Below are 20,085 nucleotides of genomic sequence, written 5' to 3' on the forward strand. Positions count from 1 at the left end.
TAAACTAAACCTCAAGATACAGAGTATGACCAAAGATAAAGAGGGGCATTTCATAACGATTAAAGGGAAAAACAACGATCTTAAAGGTGTATGTGTGTAACAATAAAGCTTCTAGACACATGAAAGAACAATTGGCAGAACTAAAAGGAAAAAGAGACAAATTCACAGTCATACTTGGGGAGTTTGATAATTCATAGAAAAAGACCAAAGAAATCAGTAAAAATGTAGAAAATGTTAACAGTACTATCGAATGATTTGACCTATTTGACATTTATAGAACACTACACCCAACAAGAGCATAATGTACAGTCTTCTCAAGGGTACATGGAACATTCAATAAGATAGACCATATTCTGCACCTTAAAACAAGTTGCAATCAATGTCAAAGGATTAACATAATGCAGAGTATTTTCTCTGATCACAAATACATTAAATTAGAAATCGACAACAGTAAGAGATCTAGAACTCCCCAAATATTTGGAAATTAAACAACATGCTTCCAGAGAACCCACAGGTCAAAGACAAATTGAAAAATATGTTGAACTAAATGATAAAGCATAACATGCCAAATTAGTGAAATACAGCAAAAAAGTACAGAGAAGAAAATTTAGAGCACTTAAAGTCTACATTGTAGGGAAGACATAAAATATAAAAATCAATATATGCTTTCACCTTAAAACTTAAAAAAATAAAAAAGCAAATTAACTCCAAAGTAGGCAAATTCAGGTACTCAAGAGTCTGACTCCTTTCATGATGTTTGACGGCTGACCGCTTTCAAGCCCTACCTCCCTGTGCTCCCCTTCTACTCCACAGCACAATTTCCAGAGCATCATCTAGGGAACTTATTCAAAATGTAGGTTCCTAGTCACCCTCTAATCCCAATAAATCAGAGCGCCCACCTTATCGTGCACCCCAGTTGGTTTTAATGCTCACAAACATTTAGAAATACTGATGTAAAATATAATTAACCCACAAAGAAGAAAATCTTCACCATATCATGAATTGGGGATTATCTGCTATCTCTTTAATAACTAGTATATGTAAATATAAGGTAGCATCATTAAAATTTTGGGGACTAAAAGAACCTTAAAATGATGAAATCCAGCCCTCTAATTATGCAACTACGAAAACCAAGATCCAGACTGCTTGAGGGTTTTTCCCAAGTAATAGGGAGCTAGTCTGAACTTTGGGGCTCAGAACTCAGACCTCCTACCTCCTAAGGATGGATCTTCACAGATCATTTCTCCTTTTCAAAATATAAAATGTTGATTCTCACCTAGTACAATTAGAACATTTTATTTGTGATTTTATTCTGCCACAAATAATGGAATTGAAACCAAATAAAAACTGAATAAACTAAAGAACTGAAAGATAAAGGTCTCTGTGCAATTACAGGCAGTCAAGCACTGTTGAAATCAACAGTCCATCAGAAGAGCGCTGTTGGCAGCCTAAAGCGAAGACATCAATTCTTTTCTCTTTTTGAACTTCTAGAAGGGTAACTCTTTGAATTGCTATTCCAAACTGTTACTTAATAGGATACATGCAGGGCTTTAACCCATGGGCTGCCACACTTTAATTTTCATTTTTGGTCTTTCCACCAAAGAAATGTGTGGGAGATGGCTATTAGAGTCATTTGCTCTGCCTGGGGGCTAATTACTCTATTTGGTTCATTTTTGAAAATATTATGTTACATCCAAAGGCAAAAAAATTGATGGAGTCTTGTTTCAGGTTTGCTTATGTAATTTCGCACAGATTAAATTAGTTAATCAGAAATTATGCTGGCTAAAAGAGATCTGTTGGTTTCTAAATCTACAGTGGAAAATTGCTTTTTAAAAAGTAATCTAAATGGCATGCTATTTAAATATATTCTAGTCAGTTCTCTCAAAGGTGAGACGTGAGTTGTAAGGAGCCGAAAGGAAAGCCACGAGGAATGAAAGAAGCCACAGATACAAGAATTGGAAAGAGTATGCCCATGTGACCTCCCACAGCAAAATGCTTCCGCATCTGCCTCAAAGAATGGAATAAAAGAAACTCTGAAGAGTCAAGGAAAGGGTACAGGGGCATCTGAGAATTCTGGATGAAACATGAGAAAAGAATAACAAGCTTTCAGCTTCGATGTCCTCACCTAAAGCATGGGGATCATCACACCTATCTCCCACAGTTATGTGCAAAAAGAAAAAGAGGTAACAAAAGCTCCTGTCCCAATGCCTGGGACTCAATGAATTTAAGTTCAATATATTAAAATTCTATCTACTGTCTATCATCTATCTATCTATCTATCCATCCATCTATGTATCAGTCATATATGACCACATTAATGGGAAATTATTATGGTCACTAGAGTGGGGGAAGCTGACATTACCATGCTACCGTTGCCTTATGGCTAGAAATAGCTGAGAGTTACATGACCGAGCCTTTGGGTACCATGAAAAAATTGTTCACTACATCATTTTCTTTATTTTCAGAAACCGGGAATAGAGCAGTTAGACCACTGGTTCTCAATTCTTGATGCATATTTGAGCTTCTTAAAATACCCACTCCCCTACCACTACCCAGAAATTCTAACTTAATTAATCCCCGTGTGATTCTAATGTTCTGCCAGCTTCTAGGACTGGTGACTTGAATGGTCTCAACAGATTTCAAAAATAAATTAATGTGTGGTAATTGCATAAAAGTATTTTTGCTTTTAATTATGAACAATGTCAAAATATATAAAAGAGTAGAGAGAATTATATAATGAAACCACTACATACCCATTATCTAGATTTAATGATTAAATTTTGCCATATTTGCTCCATTTATACATATATATGTACAAAGTCTGAAATTTTTAAAGCAAATTAAAGACATTTGACATTTCACCATTAAATATTGCAGTATCCATCTCTTAAAGGAGAGCATTTTTTCATAACCATAATGTGATTATGACACATTACAAAATTAGCACTTTTTAAAAAAAAATAGACTTTATTTTTCAGAGCAGTTTTATTTTCTCAGCAAAATTGAGTAGAAAATACAGAGAGTTCTCATATACCTTTGGCCTCACACACTCACAGCCTCCCCACTACCAACATTCCCCAGCAGAGTGGCATATTTGTCAAAATCGATGAACCTACACTGACACATCATTATCACCCAAAGTACAGAGATTTCCCATATCCCAAAAGTGCAGATGTTCCCCCTCCCCTGCCACACACACCTCCCTTACCATCAACATTTGAACCTACATGGACACAATAATTTTCCAAAGTCCATAGTTCACATTACGGTTCACTCCTGGTGTTGTACATTTTATGGGTTTAGACAAATGTATAATGACATATGTCCACCATTATAGTATTAAACAGATTAGTTTAACTGCTCTAAAAATTCTCTGTACTCTGCCTTTTCATCCCTCCCTCCCACCTAACCATGGATCTTTTTACTATCTCCCTATTTTGCCTTGTCCAGAATGTCATATAGTTGGAATTGCTATGAAGGCTTTTCAATTGGCTTCTTTCCGTTAGTAATATTCATTTAAGGTTCCTCCATGTCTTTTCATGACTTAGCAGCTCATTTTTTAGTGCTAAATAATATTCCATTGTTTGGATGAACCACAGGTTATTTATCCATTCACCAACTGAATGACATCTTGATTGCTTCCAAGTTTGGGCAATTATAAAGTTGCTATGAACATCCCATGTGTAGATTTTTGTGTAAACATAAGTTTTTAACTCATTGGGTAAATATTGAGGACAGTGATTGCAGGATCATACGGTAAGAGCATTTGAGTTTTGTAAGAAACTGCTAAACTGTTTCCCAAAATGGCTGTACCATTCTGCACTCCCCACGGCAAAGAATGGCATTTGATGTCATCCGTGCTTTTTGATTTTGGCCAATCTAATAGGTATGTAGTGATATCTCATTGTTGTTTTAATTTGTATTTCCCTAGTGACACATAACATAGAGCTTCTTTAAAAATGCCTATCATGTTGTTTATTTTCTTATTATTGAGTTTTAAGAGTTCTTTATATATTATGGACAACAGTTCTTTAACAGATATGTCTTTTACAAATATTTCCTCCTGGTGTGTTGCTTGTCTCTTCACTCTCTTGACACTGTCTTTCACAAAGCAGAAGGCTTTAGTTTTATTGAAGTCTAGTTTATCAGTTATTTCTTTCCTGGGTTGTGTCTTTGGTGTTGTATCTAAATAGTTACTGCCATAGCTAGATTTCCTCCTGTGTTATCATCTAGGAGTTTTACAGTTTTACATTTTACATTTAGGCTATAATCCATTTTGAGTTAATTTTTTGAGAGTTGTAAGGTTTGTGTCTAGGTTTTATGTTTTTGTTTTTGTTTTACTGGCATGTGGATGTCCAGTTGTTCCAGCACCATTTGTTGAAAAGACTATTTTTTCTCCATTGAATTTCCTTTGCTCTTTTGTCAAAACTCAGTTGACTATATTTATGTCAGTCTATTTCTGGTCTCTCTATTATGTTCCATTCATCTAGTTGTTTATTTTTTCACCAATATCACACTGCCTTGATTACTGTAGCAACACTAATTTTTTAATATCATCTAATACCGTGTCCATATTCACATTTCCTTGTTTATCCCAAAAACATCCTAGAGAAAAAATTTGTGTTGGTTTTTTGAGGTAATTTATTAGTGAACAAACTTTAAGATCCTAAAAATTAAAACTAACAATAAAAAAATGACAATAAATGAAAATATCCCATTATCTATGACCAGGACCCAAAGATAGATTGAATGAATTCACTCTGCCATAAGAAAACAAAAAGATCTCGGGACTTCCCTGGTGGCACAGTGGTTAAGAATCCACCTGCCAATGCAGGGGACACAGGCTCGATCCTGGTCGGGAAGATCCCACATGCCACGGAGCAACTAAGCCTGTACACCACAACTACTGAGTCTGTGCTCTAGAGCCCGTGAGCCACAACTACTGAGCCCATGTGCCACAACTGCTGAAGCCTGTGCGCCTAGAGCCCGTGCTCCGCAACAAGAGAAGCCACCGAAATGAGAAGCCTGCACACCGCAACGAAGAGTAGCCCCCGCTTGCCACAACTACAGAAAGCCTGCGTGCAGCAGCGAAGACCCAACACAGCCAAAAATAAATAAAATTATTTTTTTTAAAAAGAGCTACCTCTTTGCTAAAGAAAAAAAAAACTCAATTAAATAATTTTACCACTCCTGCGATAATTTTTAAAAAGCAATTCAATCTGAGTGAAGGGTAATCAGGGCTCTTATACTACTTTATAACCTCCTATCAATTAAATCTTAAACGCTGCCTCGTATTTTATGTGTTGTCTTATCTCATTTACAATTAGTATATTACAAATGTATGTGGAGAATAGGAATTCATGGTCTTAGCAAGATACTTCTTTTTTTAAGTCATAACATCTCAAAAGTTTCTATGAGAATTAAATGTTATTATATATAAAGTACTTAGAACAATGCCTAGCACATCTTAAGTGCTGTAGAAGTATTATCTATAATTGTAAGATAGGAAAAGATGTTAAGTTGAATGTGAATAAAAACCTCCTAGAGGGTTTGTGTTTATACATTCTAGGACTCCTTTCCCAGAGATTATGAGACAGTAAGTCTGTGTTGGTACCTAGGAATGTGCATTCTAATAAGCATCTCAGGTATCCTGAGAGAGGTTGACGGACCACATTTAAACAACCGGTGACACTGGATTTTAACTGAAAAACACCAGAGAGACTTGGTATGTCATAAAAACAGAACAGATAGTATGAGAAAAGTAAATGTCCAGCCAAATAACAAGGAAATCAATTGGCAATCTTGAAGGTCTACTATGTATACAGTGACCCTTGAACAACATGGGTTTGAACTGCTCAGGTTCACTCATATGAGGATTTTTTTTCAGTAAATACAGTACTACACCATCAGAGGTGGGTTGAATCCTAGGATGTGGAACTGGGGATTCAGAGGGCTGACTCCTGATTCCATGAATTTTCCACTCTTCTGGGGTCCCATAACCCCCGTGCAATTCAAGGGTCAACTGTACTAAGAAACAGGGAATAGGAACAAAGACATAAAATACAAAATTCTCTGTGTGTGTGCAAACAAGGTAATCCCTTCCCTTACAGACTCTGCCACTCCACAGGGGTCCCACGGCACAACCCTTTGAAAATTTAAGTAATCATAACAGAGTAAAGGGGTAATGAGAAAATAATCACGTAAAAAAATAAATATTTTTTCTTCCAAGAAACCATACAATGAGTTGTTTTTATGAGACAAGTTTTGAGGAAAATGTGATTTGCCATCTTCTGAGGGTCGTTTCTAATTGGAACTGAGCAGTTGGCTTTGGAAAAAAATAATAATATTGCAGGGTTTATGCCTTTAACCTTCATTCATATGGAAATTGCAATGAAGTAGAGTACAATATATTTCTGTAGAATAGTTTTTCCAAATCAATTGATGATAGACAGATTGATATTTAATTGACTAAATATTTATAAGTGTTGACATACATAGACATATATAAACATAGATATATATAATGTTATTTTCATTTTTTTTCCTATTAGTAATTAAACTGTTTCATAAGAAACATATACTATTTCTTCATATAGAAGAAATGCAAGCCAGAGAGGTCTCAAGGAAATGGCCTAATATTAAGTGATCTAAATAGGAAGCTGTGGAGAGGTCTCCATTACTAAATGGAAGAAATCACTCAAAATGAAAACTAAATAAAAAGCGTGTCTTTTAAAGCAATGTTGTTTCCAAGCACTGCATAAAACTTTTCAGCGATTTCACAGAAGCTACTGGTTTTCGTTGAGCACTGTTTGTCTTTGCTCTAATTAGATCTGGTTTATAGATCTTATCCCTGACTCTGTCATCAAATCGTTGAATGACCTTGGGATAGTTTCTTGCAAATGCCTCAGTTTCTCTGTTTACAAAAAGAGGGTAATAATCCTTGACGCCTTTACACTTCACTGATGTATTTCACAGATTAATGAGTCATGAAAGCTTTGAGGTGCTCTGATCAAAGGCACCGTATAAATACAAAGAATTGTTATTATTTACCAGTAGCTCCTTTTTATTGTACCACTAATGAGCACTGTGGTCAGCAAACTTATTAGAGAAAAAAGATATAGGAGGTGAACATTAAGAAGGCTATTTCTCTCCATATCCAGATATAATTTTTGTTACCATTTATTGGTGTTATGCAGACATACTGAAAATGAGGTTTCCTGCAGTCTAACAGTTCCTGTTGGAGAGATCTTTGTAAATATAAACAACATTCTGGATTTAGAAGCTTGAGCATCCTGGCATTTTCCTTGGATTTGTGCAAATTCTACATAGAACTCACATTTCAATGAACTTGGTAGATAAGACACAGCATCAAAACGTTTTCACTAAGATATTTTCTCATACACCTCCTTTTTTTCATTTTAATGATTCTTAAGCAATTTCACTAAGTCAATCTCTCTCTCTCTCTCCAGCTCTCTCTCTCTCTCTCTCTCTCTCTCACACACACACACACACACACAAATTTCACATCACTTTTCTTTGAAAATGAGGTAGTCTAAATTTTCACTTAGAGAAACCTAGAGTCAAATCATTGCTTTTGCTAGAAAATTTCCATTACATGAATATAAATTTATTTTCTGTTCCTTTTCAAACTCTCTTCCGTTGTACCGTTCTAGATTCTAACAGATTAAACAGTACAAATGAGCCATCTAAATAGCAAAAATGGTACCTATTCAGTACATGTTTTGAAAGATTTTGTTCTTTCCAAATTGATAGATGGCACAGAATTATTATGGTACAAATCAAATTTCCAATGATTGAAGAAGAGTCTCTAAATATTAGCAATAAGATAAGCAATTTTATTTTACTTTGTTCTCCCTAAAAGTGCATGTCAACATCTTCTTCCAGGAATATATTTAGACCACTTTGGGTCTCTGATAGGCAAGAAGGACTACACCTTCTCAAAGCCTTGGCAGTCCACCCATCTCTGAGCAGTGCTCGTTCTAAGCCCCGGGTTTCTTTCCCATCCAAAGCTCTATCCTAAAATAAACGAAGCACTCAGCGACTAGAAGCACTTCAGCTGAAACATTTGTGAAACAAGTCCATCCTTCCATACTCAGGGTAAATGAATTTTTCATGAGCTAAGATCTATGTAGAAAAGTTTTCATGAAAATCTAGTATTTTTTAAAGGAGAGTTCTATGGGCTGAATTGTGTTCCCTCAAAATTCATATGTTTAAGCCTTATTTCCCAGTGTGATTGTAATCGGACAAAGGGGCCTTTGAGAGATCATTATATTTAGATGAGGTCATGAGGGTAGGGACACCATGAAGGGATTAGTGCCCTCTTAAGGAAGGACACTGGAGAGATTACTTCTTTTCTGTCTTTCCCTACCATGTGAGGATACAGGGAGAAAGCAGGCATCAATAAGCCAGGAAGAGGGCTCGCCCCAGAAACCAACCATGCTGGCACCCTGATCTCAAACTTCCAGCCTCCAGAACTGTGAAAAACCAAACATCTGTTGTTTAAGCCCCTCAGTGTATGGTATTTTGTTATGGCAGCTGGAGTTGAAGAATACAAAGAAGAGTGGCAACATTCGGTCATGACTATACTGTGATTCAGTTTGTTTACTCTTAGATGACAAGTCTAAATGGATTCTTGACTTCATAAAAATATAATTTAGGAAGTGAAAGTTCAGATCTTTTTGCAATTATTCATTTATCCAATATGTTATGTATCAAATGCCCATTCAATAAATATCTAGTTAGCAAATATTGAACTCCACACTGGGTGTTGAGTAGAAAGACACACAAACAAACAGAATGAAATTCCTAACTTCCAGAAAGGAAGAGCATGATAAAGAGATACACCATTTACTCAGAAAATACAAGTAAAGTTGTGAGAAGAGACACATGAACGATTGGGCTTCCTCAAGAAAATGACAGTAAGATGTGACCAACTAGGGACTGTGGACAAGAATTTTTTTTAAATGTGGCATATATTTGGGGAATGACAGTCTTTTTTTTAAAGTGGGAGAAGGTATGTAAGGTATGGATTCACTGGTAGGTAGGGTGAAGATATTAGTCAAATTTTTTAAATGTTCTGTATTTTCAAAAATAAATGAATGATTATTCTGTAATTCATTCTTTCTTGGATGTTGTTTTGCCAGCACAACTACAAGGAATGCCATTGAGTCTTTAAGCTATTGTAAATATGCCTCAACTTTGTTTTTCTTGGTTTAACCAAATACAATATGAAATAATGGTATGTGTTGGTCTACATTCTCTACAGAATAATTTAAAGAATGTCAAAAGCACTTAATTGGCCTGGAATTTCACTCCCTCCGAAATATAATGTGCCAGGTGAATGATATAAAACTTGAACACTGTGAACTGCCACCAACAGTATAGTGTGATGGTTAAGACTGTTTAAGTTTGAATCCTGGCTCAGCAACTTATTAGTTGTAGAACGTTTCCCAAGTGACTCAGCCTCTCTGTGTCTCAGGTTGCTCTTCTATAAAATGGAGACCATAACACTACCTTCTTAAGGCAATTGTGAGGTTAAATTATGCAAAGTTCTTAGAATAGTATCAGTAGGTATGCAGTGGATGTTAGCTATTATATTATTAAAGAGCCTTTTTTTCTGATTTGGATGCCTTTTATTTTTCTTATCTAATTGCTCTAGCTAGAACTTCCAGTACCATGTTGAATAGAAGTGGTTAGAGTGGGCATCTTTGTCTCATTCTTGATCTTAGAGGAAAAGCTTTCAGCTTTTTACCATTGAGTATGATGTTCGCTGTGGGCTTGTCACAGATGGCTTTATTATATTGAGGTACATTCCTTCTATAACTAATTTGTTGGGAACTTTATGATAAGTGAAATAAAACAGATAGAAAAAGACAAATACTGTATTGTATCACTTATGTGTGGAATCTTTAAAAAAAAAAAAAAGTAGAACTCATAGAAACAGTAGAATGATGGTTGCCAGGAGTAGAAGGTAAGAGAAATTGGGAGATTCTAATCAAAGTTACAAACTTTCAGTTATAAGTTGAATAAGTTCTGAAGATCTAATGTACAGCATAGTGACTACAATTATTAATACTGTGTTTTACAAATATTTATATATTTGCCAAGAGAGTAGATCTTAAGGATTCTTACAAAAACAAAAACACAGATGTTTACCAAATCATGTTTTACACTCTAAATATATTACAGTTTTATTTGTCAATTATACCTCAATAAATCTGGAAAAAATAAACAGTCTTTGTCTCTACTCTACAACACAAATATCTTAAAAGTAATTTAGGTGATATGCATGGAAATACCAAATCATAACACTCCACATAATGACATTAGAACTGTATTAGAGAAAATTCATATCAAGGAATATTTATATGTCAGTAGTATCCATGATAATTTTGCCCAGCCAGTTATCTGTAGCATTTATTCATTCATTCATTCATCAAAAAGCATTTAATGGGGGTAGAATTTGTTTCCTGCCAGGTCCTGTGTTTGGTGTTGAAAATAAAAAAGATATGGCCCTTCTGTAAGTGAGCTCATGGAATAAAGCATAAGTATCTTATTTATTTAAGTACTAATATAAGTGTTTAATATTAAATATGGGAGTTCCTTTCTCTTGAAAACCATGTAGTATTCTCACTTCTTATTCAACACAGATTTTCATTTGCTGGTGTAAAATTGATGGCTGAGTTTCTGAAGGAAGTTGGGTTATACAAGAATATATCTATAAGGGAATGGGAATAATTGGTCAAAGAGGGTGGAATTATTAAATCACCTGTCAATCTGATGTGGCTGTTTTGTTTCAAAACTATACACAATAAAATCATGTTCAGTGTGGCATTCTCAATATGGTAAAATTTTTAACAGTTACTACATAAAAAGTAACATGCTTTGCTTTAAAACAAACAAACAAGAAATGCTTTCATCAATATCTTTGTTTCAGAAATGTTCAGTTGTTTTACTATAGGTAAGAATATCTCTGGCCAAAATGAACAATAAACGATTGTGATTGGATTAGGTTTTCAGAGCAAAGATAACATTACTGAAATGTGTTTATTCATTCTAGATGGTAACCTGTCTCTCCTTAAATGCCAGTCAGCCTTGGCAAGAACGCCTCCATCTGCACCATTTCATTTCCTGAACATTCTGGGATGTTCAGAATGTATGTCAAGCAACCAAGGAGGACTTAAAAGGTAAATAAATAAAATGGAGGCAAAATAATGAGAAATTTGAGTGCCGTAAATTACATAGTAAATTTTTCTTGTATAGGCTTAACCGACTGTTAAAACTGAAAAGGATTCCATGAGCCTTTTAGTTTGTAAAATTATATTTCTACTCTTTAGAACCACTTTTCACATTTATAATAATATGGCATTTTTCCCGCTTACGTTAGAAAAGGCATTGAATGTCACAGACACTTACAAACTATAAAAATGACAATGTCATTGTCATTTCCTTTGAAGTAACATATGGAAAATCACTATTGCTTTTTTTTCACTATGAAGTAGTTTGTTCTCTTCTCTTCCACCTTATAATATTCGTTATATATTAACTTATATTTAATGTAGTATTTAAGCAATGATAGATGAGCTACTATGTTGGTTAAGTAAAAAAATAGAAGTTTAGCTCGTGTAAATGACTCCGGTGATTTTTAAAAATCCATTTTCTCTCCAAAAAGTTTCCTATACTAACCACAGAGCAGAATATATGTTTCTGGCTTACAGAAAAAAATACACTGGCTAATGTGTTAAAGTATCATATGAAATGCATCTTTTATGTATAGAGATTTTATTATAGATTTTACATTTTTACATTGTCTCTCATATTCAAGAATCAGACTTCAGACTTGAGTGTCACTCACACATACAGTCATATTTCATTCATGCCCATTGCCAAATGCCAGGCAGTTTTAAAGAATTTAGAAAAGTAGCGTTAGCTGCCAATACACACTGGCAAGCTTTTCAGAATGCTTCCCAGGAAGACGCTTAATTCAGGCTAACATGCCTAATCCACCACTACTGTAAATGCTTTACTTTATTGTTACAATCAAGATGAAAACATAAAATAATTTTCCCTGACTACCATCGGATACTACACAAGTCATTTTAAAAAGCCCTTAAAGCATGGTTTCTTAACTGAATAAGCTAAATTATGGAATGTTTATATTTAAAATTCAGAGGAAAACCTAGTTACATGTAACTGATTAGGGACAGGTACATCACATACAATACATATTAAGAAATGTCCAGGAAAACACTGCCTCCTGATGCTAAAAAGGAAAATTAAATTATTTTATTTCCAATTCAATGTTTATTTGAAAGACAATGTATTACTGTTTCCTTGGATTTCCTCTGTGATTAAATCTGTTATAACTATGCACTTAATTGATTAGTTTTATTCCTGACTGGATAATTTCTCAGAGCTGAGTCATTTCATAATGTCTTTTCCACAGTTTTCCAATATCAGTGGGATATAAAAAGTCAGCCCAAATACTTCTCAAGTAGCTTTATATACTTAAGCCACTAAATTGCCCTATGGTAACAATAAAAAATAATATTTTATCATTTGCATGACCCTGGAAATGTGATCTTCTAATTGACCCCAAGAGTGTGTGTCCCCCTGCAGTCCAACACTGCTCTTTGGTGCTATCCCTTATAATCTCATCATGGCCTGAGGTGCCCTGCTGTCTCAATTGCCTTGTACTAGAAACGTCAACAGTAGCATCCTTCTGACTCGGTTGCAGGACCAGCCTACCTCATGTGGACTGATTAGTGGGGAATAACAAGCAGTCCCATTAGTCACCAGATTTCACAGGCTCCCACCTTCATCATGAGACCTCAGCCAAATGCAAAGTTCTCCTCCAAGTACTTCTGGAGGTCCTCAGTGAGTAACTTACCTAAGCTCACCTAAGAGAGCTTAACCAGGGTGACTTACCTAGGATGACGCTCCCTATTGTTTCAGGTGTGATTGTGGCATTACTGACATCAGTGTCACATCCCGCTGACTAAAGGTAGACTCCATGAGTGATTTTCTCATCAGTTTCACATCAGAATCATGGGAGGGAAGTGATGCTGGTCCAGCTGGGCTCTGTGACACACCTACACACACACACACACACACACACACACTCACACACACACACACAAGCACACACAATGCTTTTGCAAAGTGAGAAGGCAAATTCTTCATCTCTCTGTGTCTTGTTCTGTTTGGAGAGGAAAAAAGTGGTCCCACAATAGGTGTGCTTGGGGCCCCAAGGTGTCACAGAGTTTACTAAGAGAGTTCTCTCATTCTGCACAATTTTTTTCTTGTTTCTTTTTTTTGTCCCCTCCAAGATGCATATGGAGTGTCAGGATCTCTATGTCTGATGGGATTTCATGTAGTAATCCCTTTAACAGACCAGTCCACATGGTAACCTCTTAGTAAATTCCTTTAATATCTTTTTGTGATCTAGATTCTTTTGTATGCACCACCACAACAAGGCCCTATAATTTGGGGCAAGAAGCAACCAACCCAGTCCTCTTATAAATTAACAGGTATAGATAAATAGTTTAAGAGAAGGGATTTACCCAGCAGCACTCACCACATCTGGGATCAGCCCCCATCTCCATTTAAAAGCTTTGACTTTTTCTAAGTGCCAGTTCACCATTACAATAGCAATAAAAAGTAAGAATAGGTAACAGTCTCAACAAGTATATAAAATGACTCATGAGAAAAGGAAAACATTTACTACCAGGCACTTGCATACATCTCATTAATCTCCACCACAACCAGAAGAGGCTCAAATTTTTCAGCCCTATTTTACATAGAGGTTCAAGTTCACATAAATATCCAAACCAAGGAGAAGCCACGAGCTCTAATACCAGATCTGAAGCTTTTTCCCACATAGAATGCTGACTTGGGTGTTCAGAGAACTTCCTGACACGGTGAGGCTGAGAACATGATGAACATTGGCCTGAGAAAGGGCCACAGAATATTTTCTCTCTCTAGTGCCCCGCCGTTTAATGAGCACCTATTTTGTGCTGGATTCTTGACCGCAGCTCATCTCATCCTGCTAACAATGCCCTGAAGCAGATCTCGCTTCCACCCATTTACAGATGCAGAAACCAAGCTCAAGGGGCACAGCAGGTGAGCTTTCTACTCCTCAGCTTACCCTTTACAGGATGAGGATATAAAATCCACAAGCTACATATCCTAAAGGAATCCATGTGCTGTTCTTTAAAGCATGATGGTAAATTGAAATACATACAATGGCACCACGTGGTACAAAAAAAAATTAAATAAATGGAAATGTGGAACTGTTAATGGAGCAGAACATACATCTGAAAATAATCGTTTAAAAAGGGTTATATGCAAAGACAGAGCCATGCATTTGTTTTCACCTCAGTGTCTTTTGAGAGCCCTGTCTTGATAAAGATACAAAACATTGTTAAAATAGCCACGACGTGGTGTAATCTTGCTCATGGGATCCTCCACCCTTGGAGCAGCATTTGTTGCCTACTTCTGCAGTAACAAATTATCACAAGCTCTGTGACTTCAAACAACAGAAATTTATGGTTTCACAGTTCTGGTGTGAGAGGTCTGCTGTCCGGGTTGGTTCCTTTGTGAGGCTCTAGGGAACGATCCACTCTGTGCCTCTCTTCTATCTTCTGTGACTGTGGCAGTCCTTGGTGTTCCTTTTCCTACAGATGCATCACTCCATCTCTGCCTCTGTCTTCACATGGCTTCCGCACTATGTGTGTCTGTGACTCAGATGCTCAAATCTCTCTCTCCTTTCTCTACTAAGGACACTGGTCATTGGATTTAGGGTCCAATCATCTAAAGTCAGGATGATTTCATCTAGAGATCTTTAGTTAAATGACATCTGCAGAGACCCTACTTCCAAATAAGTTCATAGTCACAGCTACCAGGGATTAGGCAGTTTGGGAGGACACAATTCAACCCACTACAGGAGTAGTGCCTATGTTAGGAAAGACTGTACTTGTTAATTAGGGTCATTTACTTAAAAAAGCTCAAAATAGATTTAACCTTAATGTGTCCAAGATATTCAGATATAAGAGGCACAAATGAAAAAAATAAACTCTGTTATGGAATTTTCACGCTCCAAATTAGAGAATACCCCCCCAAAACAAAACAATTTCCCCACAATTCTGAAGTGGAAAATATTTCCACTTGTGACCTGATAATATAAAAGACATCACTGAGAACAGTCTTCCTCACTTGATAATATACTTTTTTCCTTTTTATCCTAAATCAGCTTACCTTTCACAAAAAACTACACACACACACACACACACACACACACACACACAGACCTAGACTTGTGGGATTCTTGTATTTTTATTTAAGATGGATAAGGTGACTACATAGAAAAAATATTTTTCCCCTCTTTGGTAAACCAGAGCATATGATATTACGTTCCACATAAATATAAACTATAGGTGCAGGAAACAAAAAGGATCTCTCTGAAGCCAACACAATCCACAGGCTAAAGATTCCCTTGTTGGAACTAGTTACAACACTGCACAAACTAATTCCCTTAATGGTGACTTCATAAACATGAGATTATTCACATATTTATATGGTGTTTATGCAAATGGGTCCAAGTCATTTCTTAATTTTATCCAAGTAAGTTTATGCTGGTTTCAGGTTTTACTATAGATACTTTATCATATGCTAGAAATTATCACTCTAACATGAAATTTTAAAAGGTGAAGTGAAACTAAGTGATGCAAGGGCTAGGACTGATATTGGTAAGACAGTATAAGTTCTGCATGGTAGAGTGTATATGAAAAACAAGGGGAAAGTCTCAAAGTCGTGGATCAAGCCAGGAAGGGGTGTGCTGCTAAGTAAAATCAGGAGCCGATGTGCAGGACCGACATTTCAACTTGTTATTTTAAAAAGCGAGATTATTTTACATTTCTTGATATAGATTTTAGTGCTGACCTGTTCCAGTGAAGAACTTCCAGGCAGAATTATGTCTTTCTGGGCGTGTCTTTCAGTCTCCTCGCTGTAAGCAGAGGTGGCTTCACCGTCCTCTTTGTAGAGTCCAAGAATCTTACCAGAACTCACCAGCTCTTCAGAACCCAAAGTCTCCTCCACGATGCTCTCATCTGTTTACCCCAAGAAGATCACATGAATTCCACTCGCTCTTTGTCACTTTAACATAACGTGTGTCACTAAACACACAGTAATTTAACCACCTTTTTTCTTACACAGGATCAAGTTTCATTTTTTCATCATCAACAATTTAGCGAACTCTTTATGCTTAATGTGCTGGGAAATCAGTAAAGCCCAGGTTTTAAGATTAAAAACTAACTACCTGTCAACGAACTTTGTCCATCCTGCCATATTCCCAAAGTGAGCAGCGTACAGCTGTGCTTTAATGTCTTTTTCCCTCTTACCAAATACATCTTGAAGTGTAGATACTGTGCTTTTCCGTGCATTGGTATTACATGCTGTTTACTTCAACATCTTACCATGTACTTGCTGTTTTGCTGAAACCAGCTTGGGAGATGAATGGTTTTAGGAGAAGCCAGAGCTCTTGGGTTCACTTCCCGAGTTAGGATCCCCGAGAACAGTTCCTGAGCTCTGTACACACAGAGGGACTTTATTTGGCCTGCCTTGTTTATTTGCATAGAAATGCCAGCACTTAGATAAATGGTAGTGTACTTCACTTCTCTCTCTAGCATCTGAAATCAGTATCATCTACAAAATGTATCTACTCACCTAGCTAGATGCATGCTGTAAATATAAAGTAATCCTCTCTCTTCCAGTCTCTAAAAAAATACTGGCAGGTAAAATATGGAATTTTCCATGCCTTCAATGTTAGGATTTTAACAAGAAACTCGACATTTTTAACCAATGGAAGAGAGCCTCTTTTGTGGAGGGAAATGCAGGGTGCAATATACAGAGAACTGCTGGTCTTCCTTCTTTGCTCACTGTACACTGTATTGCCTTGTATACGTCTTTAAACTTTCTAAGTCTCGGTTATATCCTCCTCTATGAAATACATGGTGAAGTTCCTGACTATTCTATAAATGCCATAAAACTCTTGTGAGCTCATAAATGATACTGGAAGACCTATTAGATGCTACCTGTAAATGCTACAAGTGCAAACTGGTGGTTTCAAGGGCTCCAAGCTGCAACGAGTTGTCATATGGAAGGGACATGTTAGGTACACAAGTGCCTTACTCAATGTCTAGCACACACAAAAAAGGTATTCAATGTATATTTGCTGACTCAGACATTATACTAAAAATATAGAGGCCTGACTGATTTAAAATAACCATTTGTGATGCTTAAGTTTATATATCAGCTTGGCTGGCAATGGTGTCCAGTTATTTGGTTAAAAACCATCTAGATGTTGCCATGAAGGTAATATTGTGATTATCATTTAAATCAGTAGACTTCAAGAAAAGCAGATTACTCTTCATAATGTGGGTGGGCCTCATCCAATCAGTTGAAAACCTTAAGAGCAAAGACTGTTTCCCCAAACAGAAGGAATTTGGTCTCAAGACTGCAACAGAGAAAATCCAGTCTGAGTTCTTGGCCTACTGGCTTGCCCTGTGACCTTCAGTCTCAAGAGTGCAACATTAACGCTCACCTGAGTTTCCATCCTGTTGCCCTGCAAAATTCAGCTCCTTCCTGAACTTCATATTACTCTTCCCTGAATCAGCCTGCCAGTCTGCCCTAAGGACTTCAGAGTTGCCAGCTCCCACAAAGATGAGAACCAAATTTTAAAATAGATCTCTCTCTCTTTCTGTTGGTTTTATTGGATTCTGCTTCTCTGGAGAATCCTGCCTAATACATCATCTGAATTAGGATCCATCAGAATGAGGGCTCAAGCTGGCTTGAGAAACAAATTTGCTTCGTTCATAAAGACAAAAAGAAATAAAAAATTGGCTACACAAACTAATAGCAAAGAACTAAAGGGGTGGTGAATCTAGGTGGAAATAAAATTTTTAGGGGGTACTATTCTGTAAATGGGGATCAAAAATGAGACCTAATCTTTAGGGCTGCTATGATGTTTAAATAAGTTAATATTTACCTTATTTAGAACAGTGCTTAGGACTGTGCCAGGTACCCAGTAGGCACTCAAGAAATGCTTAATTAATATTTTTATCATCAGCATCAATCGTCAGTATCTTCATCATTCTATGTATGTGCTTATCATCTCTGCTGATGTAATAATTAATAATTTAATCCCCATAATTAACTCCATTGTGGCAGGTATTATATGTCCATTTGGCAGAAATAGCAAGGAAAGGTTAAGAAATTGGCCCAAGGTCACATAGCAAATGGTGAAGTCTAAGCATAAATTCAATAGAAATAATAACCATAACTATTAGAAGACAACTATAATCAGTGCCTTCTCCTCATAAGTACCATAAGGAGTTATTTGAATAAGTGAGAAAAAAATGATTGAGAAAAACTAAACACATATTGAGAAAAAAACTTAATAGAATTATTCCTTGTGAATTTGAAATCATGTATATACAGAAACTTGCACTTAATGTTTTGGTAAAAACTCCAGTGCGGTTCTGGCATGAATTTATATGTATTAACCTAAGAATTTGAAATTTAGGTTTTAAAGGATTACCTTTAAGTTCCTAGATTAATACACATAAGAATTTCTTACCTAAGGAGCCTAACATTCACAAGTATGAATTCTCATGCTAAGACTGAAAACACTATACTATTTGTCTTTTTTCACCTCAGAGAATTTGTTTACAACCTAAGAAACAGTCTTTAAAAAGAATGGCATATAGCCTCATAAACTAGTGAATCCAAACATACCATATGACATGGTAGGATCCTGCAATAGCAAGTCTGTTAAATCATTTTTGCTGTTTAGGATTATAAATTCTATATAATTATAGGAAATTGGGCCATAATTAATTCCTCCCCCCAACTTTAGCTGTATTAAATATTTGCAGCCATCAAAACTTTACATAGGTCATCAATTAATGGTTATAGTTAGAAAAACCAGGCTAGCATTTGCATGAAACCATCTCAATTAATTTACGACTAATGTTAATATAAAAGACTGGAAATAATTGGTCTCTTACCTTGGGATCCTCCTTGCCCATTCTCATGAAAGAGCTCTGTTAATCGATCATAGAGAATTCTATTATCAACTTGTAGGGGTGCTAAAAGAACATATTTATGATAACTTTCTCATCAGTTAATTTATAGACATGCAATGTAATTACAAAGAAATTATTGATCATCATGGTTATTTAGTTATTTTATAGGTCATAGACTCAAATTCTGTTCAATATGCTGTCTTGCTCTAAAAAAAGCAAACAAAAAAACCCTTTTGTATATCAGTGATAATTGGAACAATGATTTTAAAATGCATGTTGCAGGGCACTTGTAATGTGATACTTCTCCACTAAAAAGGATCTCATATTCAATGGATTATGACATCTATGACACAAGAATCATTTCAGAATAAGCCATTATAGTTTCTCAAATCATAGAATATATAAGCATCTGATCAAAATGAATGACTGTTTTGCACTAGCTACTCTCTATATATCATATTTTTTACTACAGAAACAACAAATTTAGGTGTTCTTAGATTCTTTTATATATGCCACTGCAGTATAATAGCGAATGTAAGAACTACTGTACTCTTCTACAAGGGTAAAGCAACAAGGTCATGTCACTACCAAAAAAATAATAATAATAATCATAAGAACATGGTTCTAGAAGAGGGTTTAAAGGGTCATTATGTGGATGTCCTACCATTGGATAGAGTCGAATATAAATTATGCCAAGTTGGATGACCACTCCAGTCATACAATTAGAACACAGATACAAACACACATACCTCAAACATGTCTCATCCCATACATACATCAGACATGTTCCTCCCATGGAGAGGCTGATACAATGTCTGGAGCCCCATGGTGAAATATGATCTTCTGGGTTGCAAATGACTCTAAGTAATATTTGTCACTGTCACTATCTCAATAACCTCTGTAAACCCTAGAGTGCTTTGTAAACTACCAAATATGCATGGTGGTAGGCCCACAAGGAGCAATTTTAAATTGTTATCTTACA

The 20,085-nt window shown here is 36.0% G+C and overlaps 1 protein-coding gene across 1 annotated transcript in view; it reads right to left on the minus strand.

The window, feature by feature from the left end:
- Positions 1-20,085, minus strand: part of LOC113631604 (orofacial cleft 1 candidate gene 1 protein) — an 82,132-nt gene that overhangs the window by 10,308 nt on the left and 51,739 nt on the right. The window contains 2 exon segments of the mRNA XM_027128176.1: positions 15,961-16,127; positions 19,086-19,154. Coding sequence (XP_026983977.1) covers positions 15,961-16,127; positions 19,086-19,154 — 236 coding nt within the window.

This window comes from Aethalodelphis obliquidens, unplaced genomic scaffold (genome assembly GCF_003676395.1).
Source record: "Aethalodelphis obliquidens isolate GAN/ISIS:26980383/991018 unplaced genomic scaffold, ASM367639v1 scaffold34, whole genome shotgun sequence".
Taxonomy (NCBI): Eukaryota; Metazoa; Chordata; class Mammalia; order Artiodactyla; family Delphinidae; genus Aethalodelphis; species Aethalodelphis obliquidens.